Source organism: Melospiza georgiana, chromosome 1 (assembly GCF_028018845.1).
Source record: "Melospiza georgiana isolate bMelGeo1 chromosome 1, bMelGeo1.pri, whole genome shotgun sequence".
NCBI classification, from domain to species: Eukaryota; Metazoa; Chordata; class Aves; order Passeriformes; family Passerellidae; genus Melospiza; species Melospiza georgiana.
In genome coordinates this window covers 24,861,289-24,877,712 of record NC_080430.1, presented here as the reverse complement: position 1 = coordinate 24,877,712, position 16,424 = coordinate 24,861,289, and the positions used below count along the sequence as shown (strand labels likewise).

General features: G+C 39.4%; 2 protein-coding genes across 2 annotated transcripts in view; one reads left to right on the top strand and one right to left on the bottom strand.

Annotated features, from left to right (window-relative positions):
* The first annotated feature begins 6,589 nt into the window (after positions 1-6,589).
* On the top strand, positions 6,590-11,916 carry BET1 (Bet1 golgi vesicular membrane trafficking protein). The gene is made up of 4 exons (XM_058041222.1): positions 6,590-6,767; positions 8,032-8,147; positions 10,060-10,116; positions 10,662-11,916. The coding sequence occupies exons 1-4, from the start codon at positions 6,749-6,751 to the stop codon at positions 10,815-10,817; spliced, it is 348 nt and encodes a 115-aa protein (XP_057897205.1). The 5' UTR covers positions 6,590-6,748; the 3' UTR covers positions 10,818-11,916.
* A 171-nt stretch (positions 11,917-12,087) lies between these two features.
* LOC131093847 (probable acyl-CoA dehydrogenase 6) overlaps positions 12,088-16,424 on the bottom strand; it is a 75,257-nt gene continuing 70,920 nt past the window's right edge. Inside the window, exon 9 of the mRNA XM_058041198.1 lies at positions 12,088-12,881. Coding sequence (XP_057897181.1) covers positions 12,791-12,881 — 91 coding nt within the window. The 3' untranslated portion in view covers positions 12,088-12,790. The remainder of the gene's footprint in view (positions 12,882-16,424) is intronic.

Sequence of the window (16,424 nt, the reverse complement as noted above, 5' to 3'; positions counted from 1 at the left end):
ATTAAATATATATTCTTGTGGCCCAGTGTAGAGCTATGCAGAAACACACAAGAAAACTCAGAATGAGCCATCGTGGGACAGGAAGTCACATCATCCCATTAGCACTGTGCTCTGTCCAGGTAATTAACCCAGCTGCTGCAATCCATGCAGCAGTCTAAGAAAATGATCTTTATAAAACTGCTTTGAATGGGCAATTTGCTTATAATGGTCTTTCTGGAAAACAGGTGGATTGCAAGAGCTTTTGCAGACTTATGTTCAGGCACTAGCTTCTCTAATTGATCATCAAATAAATTGGTTTGTGCATGCTTTGTTGACTCATGAGAAGACTAAAGAGAGTTCTCTTAGGGAGGAAGTACATGATGGTTTGTTTTTTCCTTCTTAAGTAATTCTTCAGTGGCCAAGCACAAAGGTAGAACAAAGCTAGCTTCAATATCCAGGAATCTTGATTCACGTTCTCAGTTCTGCCTTGCTGGACAAACAAACAAGCATGATGTCTGCTCCATTTGTCTCGAAAAATATTCTGTAGGAAAATGCTCTGCAAGTCTGCAAAAGAGCACTCCCTTCACTGAAACTCATTGTGCTCAAAGTCTCTGTTTTTATTGAATTCTCTGCTTTAACTGGTGAAAGCCTTTCCCACATATTTGAAAGGTCAAAATAAACATAACAGAAATCATCAAATTACTATTTAATTGCATCTTATGGAGGATTGGGACTGTGTGCTCCATTCATTTTTTCTACTGAAATGAAAAATTACTTTGACTTCCACTTTTTGTTTTAAATGTATTAGTCCTCCTCTTTAGACATTACAGTTATTAATGCCCAGGCTTCTGCCATGGCTCTGAATTCTTATCACTCACTCAGCTGATATTATTACCCAGTCAAAGCTGACATCAGAAATGGTACCTTAATATTAGAGAAAGAAACCATGACTGGAATTATTCATAGATTACACAGCATACACTACTTGGGAGATAAATAATCAGCAGAGGTGTTTTTATAATAAAAATTTATAGCCTGATCCAAAGTCAATACAAAAATTCTCCATGACTTCAGTAAATTTTGATTCTAGCCTTACGTAATGAAATTTAGGAGGGAGACAGCAGTTGTGTCCATAACCTCTCTTCTTTATTTTGATGTAATTTAACAGCACTGACAAGAAATTTATAAAAATACGCCAGAGATTTCTGGGTGGGTTCCCTGAAGAATCAAACAGGAGCCAGAGCAGTTTATGATACTAAAAAGCAACTGAAGGAGAAAATAAGAATAATCACAGTATTTTGCAACTAGGTAATAATTAAATTATATGGTGCATGAGGTAATATAAAGCTCAATAGTTCCCTAATACAACTTATATCAAAGTGAGAAGAAAGATGCCTTCACTGCTAACAAATTCTAGAAGTGTTGTAAAGGTGAAAAAGACCATATTTTCTCACTAGACACTTTCTGCTGATGCAGCTACAGATATTGTTTCTCTTTCACCCCGGTGGTTCTTGGCTGCTGATGTGTATCTGAAAAACCAAGCTCCCTGAGGGACCTCTACTATGAATGTAAAATGGAGATGATACTGAAATCAGGAACAAGAAAATAGTGTGGAAAGTGTTCCATCACAACTTTATATAAATACAAACCAGAAATTTTGCTCTAAGCATATTTACTGAGTTGAAAAATGCTGTGATAGATTTATATGATTTTTCAACCTGTAATCATACTCATATGCAAAGTTATGAGATAGGAAGTCTTTATAGCTACAAAGTGTTAATGATCATTTGACCTTGTGTATGGAAAGGCTTAGGATGACTAGGCAGGGATAAACACAATTACATATATTCAAGGAAGCTCTTCTGATTCCCAGCAACATGGTTTTATAAAAGATTACAGGAGTTCTCAGAATCTTGTCCGGGTAGATATCTTGTTGGTTATCTTCTAAAGACAAAAAAGGCTATTTAGGCAGATACTTGATAACTGTCCTATTAAAATAACATCATAAAAAATTTGTTAGAATACAAAATGAGATTAAATTAGTCTAAACCTTATTCCAGAAGGAAGGCACTAGCTATGATGGAATTGCTTTTAGACCAGAAACAGCCATTGTTCTCTTTGGCAGTATTTAATAAAGATTTGAATCATCATGATGGGTGACACCAGCAGGTTTGTTGGTACTTGCAGTGGTTTACATATGGTCTCATGATTAAAGAATTTGTGATGCCTGCATGTACTATTCCTCTGGTGACTTGGATGGTTAATTCTTCGCTTGACAACCTGGGTGGCAATGAGCATCAGACCCCTTCAGTCATTTAAAGTCTTACAGAAGGTGTGTTTTTACACGGTTTATGGTTTTCTTGACAGCATCATTTGGAGAATACAACCAGGAAGAACAAGGGTCATGACATACTAAGCCCACTATCAGTTTTGTCAGCTTTGCAACATGGGAGCAAAGTCCTGAATGGTTTCACTGGGTTTGTTAGAACAGAAGCATTTTCAGAGTTCCCTTTTGATAAACAGTCTTAGAACAAACTAAGATGTTAATTGACAAGGTTACTGGTGAAAAATGCTGACATTATTCCTTTTTGAAAATACTGAGGGTAACTAAAATAGTCTGTTGTTTTGTGCTGCTTCTTTGTAAATAATGTTTTAGTTTTATTTAGAAATGTCAGCTGTTACTTAATTGCACAATGGATCAAGATTTAACTAGCAAGTGGTTTTTTTAATAATTGAAGAAACTGCTTTACAAAACATTGATTGAAATATTTGATACTAAACATTATATTGTGTGACATCTGCTTTTCAACTTGCTAATGATGCGTGTGACTAGTCAGGCTGTTTTCACAATCTATAATTGTTGAAAGTAGCAAGTTAATAATGAAGACTATAAAAATCTGTTTTTAAAGACATAAAACCATAAAGACATAATAATTTGATCAAAATAATGTCATTATTGTATCACGTTAGAAAAAGTCAGCTGTGTATTGGAAGACTGATTTTACAGGATGTTTGAATCAGATTCCCTGTGGTTTTGGGGTTTTTCTTCCTTTTTATTGCTTTTGCAGTGAAGTTATGGAGTAATCCACTAATATAATTTTTACTGCTTTTGCAGTGGTCATGGAGTAATCCACTAATATAATCAATTATAATCTAATATAATCTGTAGGGTGTTTTCTATATAAATGTATTAATCTAGTATAATTTGAGTCACTAAAGAGAACCAGTAGAAGTCAGTAAAGAGTCAGTAAAAACTGTAGCAGTGACAGGACAGCTGGTAGGACATGTGGAATGCTTCTCTTACAAAAGACATGATTTTTGTTTTTTTAAAGAGTAAATTGTTCACTAATATTTTGGGGAAAGGAGAATGACATGCACATTGCCTCAGCAGGGTCTCTGACAATGACACACCTGTAGCAGGCTATTGTTAAAAGATTGTAAAAGCATTGACAAAACAGGTAAGCTTGCGGACTTCATTAATTTTTTTAAAGGTGATTTTTCTTCCTGTATGTTGTCACTGGCAAATCAAACATTGATGAGTCACTCATTGAAAACCACTTGCTGACTACTCACTTAGGCTTCCTGGCAGGAAGAGCTGCAGATGCCACGAAACAGCTGCAGCCACAGCTGCCAGCTGCCCATGCACAGCTGGGCTGATGGCTGAGGAGCTCAGGGCACATCTCCATGCAGGGAGCTGCCAGGGAGAAAGGCAGCAGCAGCACAGTTAATCACATCGACAGAAAAACTGTATTTATGTCACAGATGTGTTCTGTGAAATCATTAACGTGAGTACAAGCTGTTCCATGGAAATGTAACATAAACATATTAATGACACCCAGAGTTGACCTCTGCGTGCAGCCTCTGCTGCAGAATGTAATCCTGATTTCCTTATTGTAATGCCAGGAGATCTGCAGAATTAACTAACTTTCCTATTAAGTACTTCCAGTGTATGAAAAACTGTAAATTCAGTATGACTAAAATAGATTTGAAACATTAATCATGTCAGTATCATTTTCATGCTTTGCTGTAAGAAACTGTAGAATAAATGTGGTATTTGTAAATTGCATATAGACTCAAGATGTTATTTCACAACATCATAAGGAGATTATATATCTATATACTATGAGTTCTGAACACACTACCTGTGGTTAATTGGGATTTTCTTTTGCAGAAAATGTAAGTGAAAATGAAAAATGAGCTCCTTAATATGAATAACTACAATTCTTGTTGAGAGATATACATTTTACCTAGTTATATATAAACCCATGTTTACTGAAAAATGGAAGATGAGTCATGTGGGAAAGAAAAAGGTGACATATAATATGCAAATACTGTAAAGACAAATATTTTCATACAGCAATGTCACCAAATGCAATAATTTTCTTGGATGGTGTATGAAGACAAAAATGTAAATAAAATTACACCTAACAAAGAGAGAGAGTGTTGGGCCAGCTGTTACAAAAAGACATTTCCTACTGCCTCCTAAACCTTCAGTTTTAACTCTCTGATTACTTGTTGTATAGACTGTCACACTAGCCCTTCTTCAAAAATTCTGATGATGAGGACATTGCTCCTAACAGAGCCCTAGCTCAAATCTGAAGCACTCAGGAAGAAGGTTTTCTCAGAATCTGTTAATTTTCTTTGCATTTTCAACACCTAGATTTTGCTGCTCTAAGCATGAAATCCTTTAAGAGACCTCTTTGCCCCAGCAAGTAAAAAATGGGCCTGTCTGTGAACTTCAGATGGTTTTACCTCAAAGGGCTCCATCTTTGAGCTTCAATCTGGTGATAGCACTTTTGCCATCTTTGAAACAACTGATGCATTTCCCTGAACTGCTGTAAATCAAGTCTCAGGTTATCAATAATGGCAGCTAGCAAATTCCTGTAAGAATTGCTGAGCTCCAGACAGAATCCCGTGACAGGAGACAGCTCTGCAGCTCATTTCTTCTCCTTGACCTTCTCTTCTGTTTTAGATGAGCAAATGATGCTGTACTTGAAATTTTGGATAAACTGCTTAATTTATCAATAATGAAATAAATATTTGTTTTCTGCATTAACTAACTTTACTCTTTGCAATGGTCTTTGAGACACAGGCATCCAGAGGTGACAGAGAAAGAAATAAATCAGCTTCTTAACATCTGTCCAGAACTTGGACAGATACAAGACTAAGGTCTCAAATGCACTTCCACAAAGGGAGAGAGAAGACATGCTGCAGTATTTGTGGGTTTATTCACTGGGGACTTGGGGTGTCTTACAGCAATTACACAGGAGGTCAGCAGGATGCCATGGGCCTTCTTATTGACCAGAACTATTTTACCCTTCCTTCTACAACTCTGCCTGCCTAGGTGAAGGCTCCTGGCGTACTGCAAGCTTCCTGAAAAAGGAGCTGTGGTCTGTGTTTAAATACTTTGTACAATGCAAGTAGGTGCTGGTCCAATATTGAGGGTCCCAGTTTGTACCAGAAGACAAACACCAGAACAATTAATGAAAAGGCAGCCTTTTGTATCTGGAAAGGCAGTTCAGCTTCTTTAATCCAGTGGACACTACCCCTGAAAGCAAATTCTGAATGGACTCAGTGGTGTTTGCTTTACATTGGAGTTCTGATAAATCCTTCTGGTATCATCCTGGCAAATAAATTAAATTCAGTCAATCACATCCTTCATATAAGCAGAAAAACCCCTATGCGCTAAAGCATTGCAAGAGGTGAATGAATGACTGAAGGAGAAATTATCTTTGAAAACAAATTTAAATCACATTCAATAATACAAGTGACTGTATTCTTCAAGTTTCCAGTCTAAGTGTCTGTATGCTGCAGTGGCACACTTTTTACTTCTAAATAAACAGTGGAGGGAGAATGTGAAAAATGTGTATTTTATGATTGGCTTCTCGCAAATATTAAAATTAATATTATATGTGTTGTGTTAGAAAGTAATGCTGTATTGATTCTCTTGAGTAGTGTGTTAAATATAGTTTGGGGTTATAAAAGAAAGTTGGAATAGAAACTATGCTGTGTAAGATACTTTTTAAAGGAAAGGACTTGTAGCGAAATAGCAGCCACATGACACCTAAATCTTTCAGAGAAAAAGAATTTGCTGCTCTCTTATCAGAAGAAAAGAACTTCTTCCCACCTCGAAGGCGCTGTTAGGATTCAGAGGAAGAAGTTGACAATGACCAGATAGTATCCTTTATTTGAATGGAATTTATGCATCATGTATGAGGTATATGAATATGCAACAGGTTCTTGTTTTTAAGGCTTAATCCTCTGTTAACGTGCTTCCTTTTTCGGGCTCGTACTGCCCAGAAAAAGGTACCCGGACGTCCGTAACTCTTTGTAGTATTATATTGTCCTATTTCACATTGTCCAAATTATTATTACTCTAATTGTATTACTACTTTTATAACCATTTTATTACTATTAACCTTTTAAAATTTTAAAAACAAGTAATTGGCGTTTTTCACAGAGAAAAAAAAAGAAATTAAAAGCTCCTCTCAGCGCTTAATTTTAATTTTCTTGGCATTCTGTTGCGGCCCTAGGCCAGGACTACAGCCCCCAGCAGCCCCCGCGCGGCCCCGTCGCGCCCCGGGCGCGCACCCAGCGGGCCGCGCGCGCAGCGCTGTCGTGGCGCTCGCGGGTGAAGGGTCCGCGGCCGCCGTGCCACCCCCGCCGCGACCCGGCGGCGCTCCGGCCTCATCCTCCTCTTCCTCCTCATCCTCCTCTTCCTCCTCCTGCTCCTCGTCCCGCTCCTCCCGCGGCAGCTTAGGGCAGAGCCATGAGGCGCGCGGGGCTGGGTAAGCGCGGCGGCCGGGCCGGGCCGGGCTTCGACACGGGCAGGGCCCGGCCCCTGTCAGGGCTGGGGGCGCGGGAGGCGTGAGGGGAGCTGTGCCCTGGGGACAGGGTGCTGGCTCTGCCCTGCGGGCAGGGTGCTGGCAGGGCTCGGGAGCTTGGAGGGGAAGGGCCGTCAGCCCTGCCTCTGCCTCTCCTTCTGGCCCGGCTGGATTTACCGAGCAGCGACAGGTTTGTGTTTGTCATAGGATTTGGTTTGGAAGTGACTTCAGAGACCATCTAGGTCCACCCCCCATGCCGTGACACCTTCCTCTAGACCAGGTTGCTCAGAGGCCCATCCAACCTGGCTTTGAACTAACACTTCCAGGGATGGGGGGGCATCCACAACTTCTTTGGGCAGCCTGTTCCGGTGCCCCACCACCCTCGCAGTAAAGCATTCTTTTCTAGTATTGAATTTAAACGTACTGTCTTTCAATTTAAACCCATTGCCCTGTCACTACATGCTCTTGTAAACAGTCTTGCCCCATTTAGTTGTGCTGTTGTTCAATTGTTCTAACACCATATTAGTTTGAGCCGTGTTCCCATGAATAGACAGATTTATTGCTCTTCTGTCAAGTCCTTCCCAAATTCAGAAATTGTTCATTTGGGGGTTTTTTTAAGTGCTTCTCTGTTTCCCTGCCATGTTCAGGGAGTAAAAAAAACCAAGAATATCCACTGTTATAAATTTATTGCAGATATAATCTGGTGCAAATTGAGAAATCCTTGCAGAATTCCTGCTGAGTGTTTTGGGCAGCTTAGGCCTCATTTTTCAGCCAGCAGTCATGTTGACGACTAGAAGGAAACTTTGAACTCCCACGTCATGTTCTGCAACCCCGTGGGTGCTGTGACGCCTCTGTAAAGCTGAGGAGATGTTCACACCCCTGAAGTGTATGACTGAGTCCTAGGACTTCCTCCTGGAAAGTATTTGGGGCTGAACCAGGTGTGTCTGACACTACCTTAGATTTATTCCTACACTTCAGATTTGTATTGTGCAGTGGTATTTTCATGAAATCAGACAAGTCTTGGGAACACTTCTTAGGGAATCAGGAGAGGTGTTAGGCAGTGTATCTATCATTAAGAAGTGGGTATTTGACGGTGCTTAGTGTTCAGTCCTTTCCTTTGTCAGACTGACGGGGAGGCCACCCAGCTGCGTGCTGTTTCTGGAGAGGGGATGGGTGTTTCAGCAGGGAGCTCTGAAGGAAGCCTGCCTGCTGACTGTTGTGTTTGCAGGTGATGGAGCAGCTGCAGGGAGCTATGGCTACACCAACAGTGGCTACAGTGTTTATGAAGAGGAGAACGACAGGTTAACAGAAAGTCTGCGTTCAAAAGTCAGTGCCATTAAATCGGTATGTATTTAACTGCAGTGGTGTCACCACAGCAGGAAATTCAGGTATATCCATCAGGGAAGCAGCAGACTTAGTTTACAACAGAAATGTAAAACTGTGATGTGTTAACCTGGCTGGATGTCAGGTGCCTACCAAAGCTGCTCTGTCACTCCTCAGGTGGATGGACAAGGGAGGAAGAAGCACAATGAAAAGTTCGTGCATCAACATAAGGGCAGGGAGAGATCACTCACCAACTACCATAATAACCAAAACAGACTTGACTTGGGGAAATGAATTTATTGACAATCAAATCAGTAGAGTAGTGAGAAATAAAAGACTTAAAAAGGCTTGCCACTACCTTTCCTTTTTTCCTGGGCTCAGCTTCACTCCCAATTTTCTCTGTTTCTTAAATCTCAGTGGTACAGAGGAACGGGGAATGGCAGTTGCAGTAAAAAAATATGTAATGTGAAAACAGCTCTTAGAAATAGCCTGCTAATATCCTCTGAAGGAGAAGTTTGGTGTTCCAATGATTCTGATTCCTTTCACAGATTGAGGACTTCTTTCAAACAAGTCTAACTGAAAGACAGCTCTGAGATTAAAGTTTTGTGGATTTATTGTTCTTAAAAGCTTTAAGTTTTATAAACCACATTCCAGTGAATTTTTTAGGCCTGAACTCACTCGAAGTTTTACTGCTAATACTGTTGCTTTAAATTGGTTTTGTCTCAAAGAGAAATTAAACAGGTTTAGAATAAGAATTTGGAGCAAGTTAAAGGGTAAAAAAAAAGCTTTGACCTTTGTTATCAAATTTCATTTCTTGTCTCCTGCTGTGGTATGTCACATTTCAAAATCCATGTATGTCAAAAGAGCAGTTCATGGTTTCCCAAGGAGATCTTTCTGTAGTTCTGTCTTTTAATGCAATGGGATAATTTTGGCACATGGAATAGCCTTCACATAATCCAAGAAGCCTCATGTAAAATCAGTTTCACTCTTGTTTGAAATGCATCAGTACGAGATAATGAGACTCAAGTTCTGACATGTGAAAACAAATGGCTTTTGGCCAATCCAAAGCATGGGGGCCTGGAGTCATTTCCCTCCACCCCAGGAACTGAGCAGTTGTTCAAGGCCAGTGTGCTGGTAACAGAGTCAGGCTCAGTGTCAGTTCTCCCCTGTTTCCTCCAGAGCTGCTTTAAGCCAAGGCTCTTCTGGCTGGCTCTCACCTTTGTGATGTTGCAGCTCCAGCTGTGCCTGGTCTCATTCCCCCTGATTCCAACCCTAACCCATTCCTCCCTCACTTCACTTTCTGGCTGGGCCTGGGACCTGTCTCAGGCTTTTGCCCAGGCTGTTGCTGGCCCTGGTCACTGTCTCAGGACTGGCTGTAGTGCAGCTTTCCTCCTCCTGTTCTGTGACATAAAGCAGAGAAGGGCTACACAAGTTCACTGAGCAAAGTCCTCCTGTTTATAGCACAGCAGCTTGTCAAAGAGGTGTGTTTGCAGGTTACAAGTGTCAGCTCCAGCAGCACCTGGAGTCAAACCAATGCTCATGGTTCTCTCTGCTGTGTGCCAGCAGTTGTAACAGTTGTTCCAGGAATGGGTAATTGCTGCTTGAGACTTGACTAAAAACTTGAGATTTGAGTTTTTTTAAGTCTGTCCAATAATTCAAGTAAGACATTATCTGGAAAAGGGGAAGAGAAGCATTGAGTACTTCCAGTGACTCTTCAGACTCATCTAGTCAAATGGAAAATCTTTTATTTACCTAAGGGTTATTGATAGAATACTGTGCATGTTATTTTGTTTTTTGAAAATACCAGATATTGCTTTCACTGGGGAAAATGTTAGTCATGTCATGTATTTTTTGAGTGGATTCTCCAATCTGTGTATTAACTGATTCTTCATATTTAATACTTTTTGGGTTTGGTTTTGTTTTGTTTTTATAGCTTTCCATTGAAATTGGAACAGAAGTTAAAAACCAGAATAAAATGTTATCAGAAATGGTAAGTATTGAATAATTGCCTTTCTTTAAATATGGGTCAGGATTAAAAGTTAATAATGTAAAGCATCCTGTCTTTTAGTATAAACATTGGTATTAAAATTTTGACAGCTTATTGTTGACTGCAACATGTGACTGATTTGCCAGCAGTATCAGTATTTCTGTTCAAAAAGATAAGATGTGCAAATACATTACTCCTAAGGCACAACTTAGATCTTTATGCTTCGGATATCAGTATAGGTTTTTAATCAGCAAATGTCAAGTATCATTAAAAAGGCACTTCTATATTTAATTGTATTCAAGAATAGAAGAAGGAAGCAAAAAACAAGAGAGTCAGAAATGCCTTTTTTGCTTACACTTTGCTTTGGCTTGGGGTAATAATAGCACTGGATAAATGGGTTGATAGTTTTGCCTCTAAAATAATTTTAGTTTTGGAAACTTTGAAAAAACAGGGAAAACTATATTGAGTGAGCTGTAAGGGCACTTTTCTCTCAGAGTTACATGTTTTTTTCTCTTTTGTTTGCTTGGTTGTTTCTTTTTTAAATATAGGAGAATGATTTTGACTCTACGGGTGGACTTCTAGGTGCAACTATGGGCAGACTGAGAACACTCTCCAGAGGAAGCCAGACAAAGCTATTATGCTACATGATGCTCTTTTCATTATTTGTTTTTTTTGTGATATACTGGATTATTAAACTGAGGTGATGCATGTTACCTCTGGTTTACATTGTATAATTTCAACTGTAGTCTTAGTTAATGAAGACATTGATTTAAAGTGGCACATTTTATGGATAAAACAGTGAAATTGTTGTAAATTGCATTAACAATTAATGCGAAGTTATATATAGTTTTCTTAATGTATCAGAGTTTTTCCATCATCCCCTGTTTTGGGGGGATTATTTGTAAATATGCAGAAACAGCTAGCATAGCGGGATGGATTTTTTTAGGGGAAATAGTTTTTAGAATTGATTAAAAAATTTCAAACAGTGGTTATTTGAAAATGAAGTACTTGCAGAATTTCAAGGCTTTCTTTTTCATTCTGCTTTTCATTCTGGGCCATGCTCTAAATTAGAGCTCCAGTTTCAGGCATATAGTCATTTCAGTTGCAAGAGCACAAAGAATATGTAGATCTTTCTGAATAGATCTTACCTGTGGAGTTTTAAAGGCTGGCCTGAAGCTAGCAAATGTAATACTGGTATTCCCAAAAATTACTTTTGTGTTTAGATCTGTTAATGTGTAAGTAACTTTAACTGCGTGTTTTGACAAGAAGTTACTTGTCAAAAAAATTGATTTTTTGTTTTTTAATTTAAATGTGACAGATCATGTTTACACATCTACACTTCTAAGCAAATGCCTCATCGTTGGGACCAACCAATATGGACACAGTACAGATGTTTTCTTTATATTTAAAGTATTTAAAACTGAAATGATTCAATTGAATCACTTTAACTTTTACCATTAGTATGCTTACTTTCCAATTAGTGATAGTCCCTGAATCTACAGTGCATGATGTCTGAAATACAATGGCAGATCTTTTGAATTTTATATTAAAGTACATTATGATGTATTTATTGGAGGTGCAGTCACATTAGGGTTTGAGAACTTAGTTTTGGCTCACCAAGTAGTTTCTAATCATTGAGACTATTGTGTTGCTGAATTTACCATTCAAAAAAAATTGAAGTTTGCTAGATATTGAAATTGCATCTACAATTTTTGAAAAACTTTTTTAAAAATACTGTATGATATGTTACCATTAATAAGCAACTATGAACTTACAAATAAAGTGTCCTGTAGTATTATCCTAGCTAGTGTTGTTTATATACATTTTTTTCTACTGTAGAATATCAGTGTATTTTTTTGAAATGGTGCTGTATTTAAGGGGCAATTTTTATTTTTTTAATCAATAATACAGGCTGCCTCTTCCAGCTTAAATGGCTGTTTTAGGGAGATTTTCAGTAATTATGCACAGTTTTCATATTAATGTGTTTATTTTTAATATTTTTCTTAACAATTATGCATACAACATGGTACATTTCTGCTGAAGTTCAGCCTCTGCAAGCTTCAGATACACTTAAACAGTTGTTTGTAGAATTCTGCAAATAAAAATTTAACATTACTCCCATCACCAAAAGTCCATGACAGAGCGGAGTACAAATTGATACGGATTTGGCAAAGATGACAGAGCTCATTTTAATGATTGCTTGCTAAAAGTGAAAGATAGGGAAGGTGCCTGTTAATTGAGAGGAAAGGCACTGTTCTGGGGTTTCATTATGGCAGGGAATAATTTGTGCCATGATTGTTCATCTTGAAAGCAGAGCTTTACTGAAATGAGATTAAGCTACATAGCTTCCATTCATATGGAAGTTCTGTTGCGTAATTATCAGCTTAGATGCTCTGAAGTGTAGATAAAGCTCGATTAAAGAACATATTATTTTCTGTGTGCTTAGCAAGGGTCATTGGAAAACTTAGGTCACTCACTGAAAAAACAGAATGCAGGAGGCTGCAAGCTTTCAGAGTGCTTCATTTCAACAAGAATTTGACATTGGAAAACACAGAGTGGTAATGGTGAAAGACTTCAATGTGCTTTCTGATGGCAAAATTACTGATCTGTACCCCTTCAGTGTGCAGCACAAGGCATGCTCTTGCTTTCTTCATTTTCAAGGAAGAGTGCAGATGCATCACTGTCTTGGAAGTATGTCCATGTATTTGCATATGATGGAAAGCATGGTTTCATCTGAGCCACCTCCTATTGACATCAATCTCAAGTCCCTGCAGAAACATAAAGAGTAGATTTAAACATTTGCATGCTGTTCTGATGGTGCTGTGCTGGACAGCTTGCCCAGAATTACTTACACATTGGATACAAATGCTACATGCCTGCAGAACACCTCATCCACTGGCTCCTGGGCAGGTGGGCTGTGATGCTGCCCACAAGAACCCTGCTGGGCCTGTTCCAAACCTGTTGGTGCCTAAGCCTGCAGTTGAACTGTAGGAGGGGAGGGAGCTTTTCCAGGGGCAGCAGCAGAAAGCATTGCAGCTCTTAAATTGGCTTACCTGGGGTAAAAGAGTCAAGTACATGAGGTATTGGAGAATTGCACAGAAAGGGTATAATTTCCATTTAAGGTTTATAACCAATCCAGGTTTTCTTAATGACTATGTAAGATCTGGTAAAAGCCTTATTAATATTATATGGTTCTTCAGTGTTACATTGTATAATATTACAAGTAGTTCTGTATAGTATTCTAGTGTAAATAGAGCTTTTCTGCTTTAAAAATTAATGCTTCAGGAATATTTACTCTTTATTTGATATTTTTAATATCACTCATTTAAAACCTGCCATAACCATCCCAAGTCAACCCTAACAGTATTGCCTAGGTTCCATGTGCTAGCCAGAGTGCTCACTACTGCAGCCTCAAGCAGTTTGACTCACAAATATTTTACCTCAGGGGAGAAGGAAAAAACACCACCAATAAAACTACCAGAACAATTCTAAACTACCTCTGCTTAGTAACCTTAAGATTCCCCACCTTCCTATGGGCCTTGCTGAAGGCAGCAGAGCTGGAACAGTGGTAGGTTGCTTATTCTTAGTGCTGCAGTGCTGTCTGTTTTGTTAAGCTGAAGAAAGTCCCTGCCAATGCTCAGCATTTGGCATCTTCATCGTAGCAACAGCAAGTAACTAATCCTCAGAACTCCTCTGTGATGTCAACAGAAATCTGCAGCAGGAATCCTGGACACATGGGGCTCATTTATATGAAATTATAAATAATGGTAAGATCTGGCTTTGGTGGTGTGTGTGACAGATGAGTCAGGCTGTCACGTATAAAGACACATCTCAAGAAACCAGAACACCTTTCATGTGTTTAGTGCTTGTCTATATGTTTAAAAATTTGCTGATCATTATATTTTTGTCTCTGTGGGTGAGATAAGGAATATTTCTTACAGAATCTACAGCCAGGTAACTAATGCTGATCTCTCCTCTGGGGAGCCAGGACAGAAGGTTTCCCCCTAATTTAAGCGGATTAAGATGACAAAAGACACAAATTATTTTAATCCAGCAGCCGTCTTCTGGGAAAGAAACTTGCTTTCATCATAAGAAGCTGAAACCATGGATTAACTATCCTGCCAGAAACTCTGTAAGGAAGCTGGGAAAGAGCACATAGTGAAGTCAGCTTCTATATCAGTTATTTAATGTATTCTTATGGCTTGATAGTTTATATCTTATATCAAGAATGCATTATTAATACAGCACATGAGTATTTCAACATATATACATATTGGAATTCGATTGCTTTTGTAAGAGACACTGTTAGGCTACTGCTGTTATGACTTTTGATCTGGCACAATAACATTTTGCTTTTGATTTCTGCATCACCATTTTGTTGCCACATGACAGAGCAGCCCATCCTAAACTACCTGCAGCCCTCCTGAGGTGAGCACCAGTGTGGGGTGGCTTCCCCCTGACCAAGGACCATGAGGAACCAGCCTGCAGCACACCAGGCAGTTTGTAAAGGTGTCATTTTGAGGGACCAAACCTCTAGCTACTTGTTGAATGTCATTGAATGCTGTTTTCTTTAGAGAGTGGGAGTTAACCTGAGGGAGGAGAGAATCTAGCTGTGTTCTATCCCTCTAAAATATTCCTTGTTAAGTGTTTCCTTACATTCAGGAAATCCCATGTGTCTGAAATACTCACTGTAGATTATAAGACTTCAGGAAGTCCAAATCAAGAGAGATAAATGGTAAAAATCCATGTTTTAATGAATAAAAGCAAAAAAAAATCTTCAATGTCAAGTTAAAAAACAGCACTTGAGAGGGAGGGTGAGGCACCATTCCCACCCACCAAACTCAATCCAGGTGATTAATAACTTATAGTTAGGTAGCAACTGGAAAAAAAAAAAGGCCCTCCACATTGTCAAATCATGTTTCCCGTCTCCATAGAGGCCATGTCATACAGCCTTCAGAAATGTGTCAAGCACTGCTTGAAGGAGAAAAAGCAAGCTCCCTTTAATCTTGGACTACCCTAATTTGAAGGTTATGAGATAACAAAGTTGTTCTAGTGATTAGGAACCCTGTAATTCACAGCCTGAAAATGTGTTTCTGAATAGTGTAATCCAAAATAGTCTGCAGTTTAACATTCCTCTGTTGGCTGGTGCTGACCCCTCTGCACCCTGAGTGACATTGGACCTTGTTTTGCACAAGCTAAGCCATGTCTACTACCCTGCCCGTAAAACTTTGGTCCCAGTTTTCCTGAAAATCAGGGCCGGTCCTTATCCCAGTCCAAGCTCTCCTTGTGTGTGATTTCCCCAGCCATAAAGCAGGGACATTCACAGCACAAGCAAACTGTTAGATCCTGTAATGTGCTGTATGCAGCTCATGGCACTCTACATCTGTCTGTAGCTTCAAGCTGGTAAAATGTGATCATGCTTGCAGTTGTGCCTTCCAGTACCATTTATTACCTACAGCTGAGAAGCTGAGCCTGCTGTGGGAGCTGCTCTACGCTTCATTTTCCTCTGGGAAACCATATGGAATTGGACTGAAGCTGTTTCTGTTCCCAAACAAGCTGAGAGGAGCCTGCTGCACTATCTGTGATGCAGGTGTCTTCATGAAACTTCAAATTTCCTGCCAAAATAAACTAAAGAAAATTTTTTCTCTTTTCTGGCAGTGATCAGTGCCAGTCAGGGGGCAGAAAGTGAGTTTTGGCGATTTAAGCCCTGGGTTCCCCTAACAGCCTGGCATTATGGCAGCAGTCCCTCAGAGATGCTGCTCTCCACTTCCCTGGTTAGAAGGCCATTGGTAAAAAACCTTACCAAGGTTTGCCTGGCTCAGAGTATCACTGCTTCCCTGGCCATTTATACACTGCTTCTTTTCAGCATAAACTGCATTTGATTTACCCTTTTTTTCTCATAACTCACTATTTAAGGTTTTAACTATTTTAAGGTTTTACTACTGGCAAGAATTTTCTCCAAAAAAGGTACTGATGAACCCTCAAGCCTAATATTTTGTGACTTTTTTAATGTTCAGACCCAGCTAGATTACCTATAGGCTGTCCAAATTAAGCAGAATCTGAAGGAGGCTTTGTTCTAGAGAGAAGAATTTGTGCTGGTGCCAGTCAATGCAGCAGACCTCTGACCGGGCTGGCACAGCCCACAGCTGTGCCTGCCAGTTCCCATGACCCTGTTCCTTCCCTCTCAGGGACATTCTGAAGGTCAAGAGGAGGGAATGGGCATCACCTTGCCTGCTCTGAGCATAAAGCAGAGTTGAACATAGCTCTGCTTTAAAGTCATCACTGCCTTGATTTGCTATCTTAAGGTAAAC

What these genes read in the sequence shown, in the direction of transcription:
- BET1 (XM_058041222.1), top strand. An exon ending in AAGTCAGTGCCATTAAATCG is followed by an intron (nt 8,148 to 10,059) that starts GTATGTATTTAA and finishes TTGTTTTTATAG; the next exon opens with CTTTCCATTGAAATTGGAAC. An exon ending in ATAAAATGTTATCAGAAATG is followed by an intron (nt 10,117 to 10,661) that starts GTAAGTATTGAA and finishes TTTTAAATATAG; the next exon opens with GAGAATGATTTTGACTCTAC.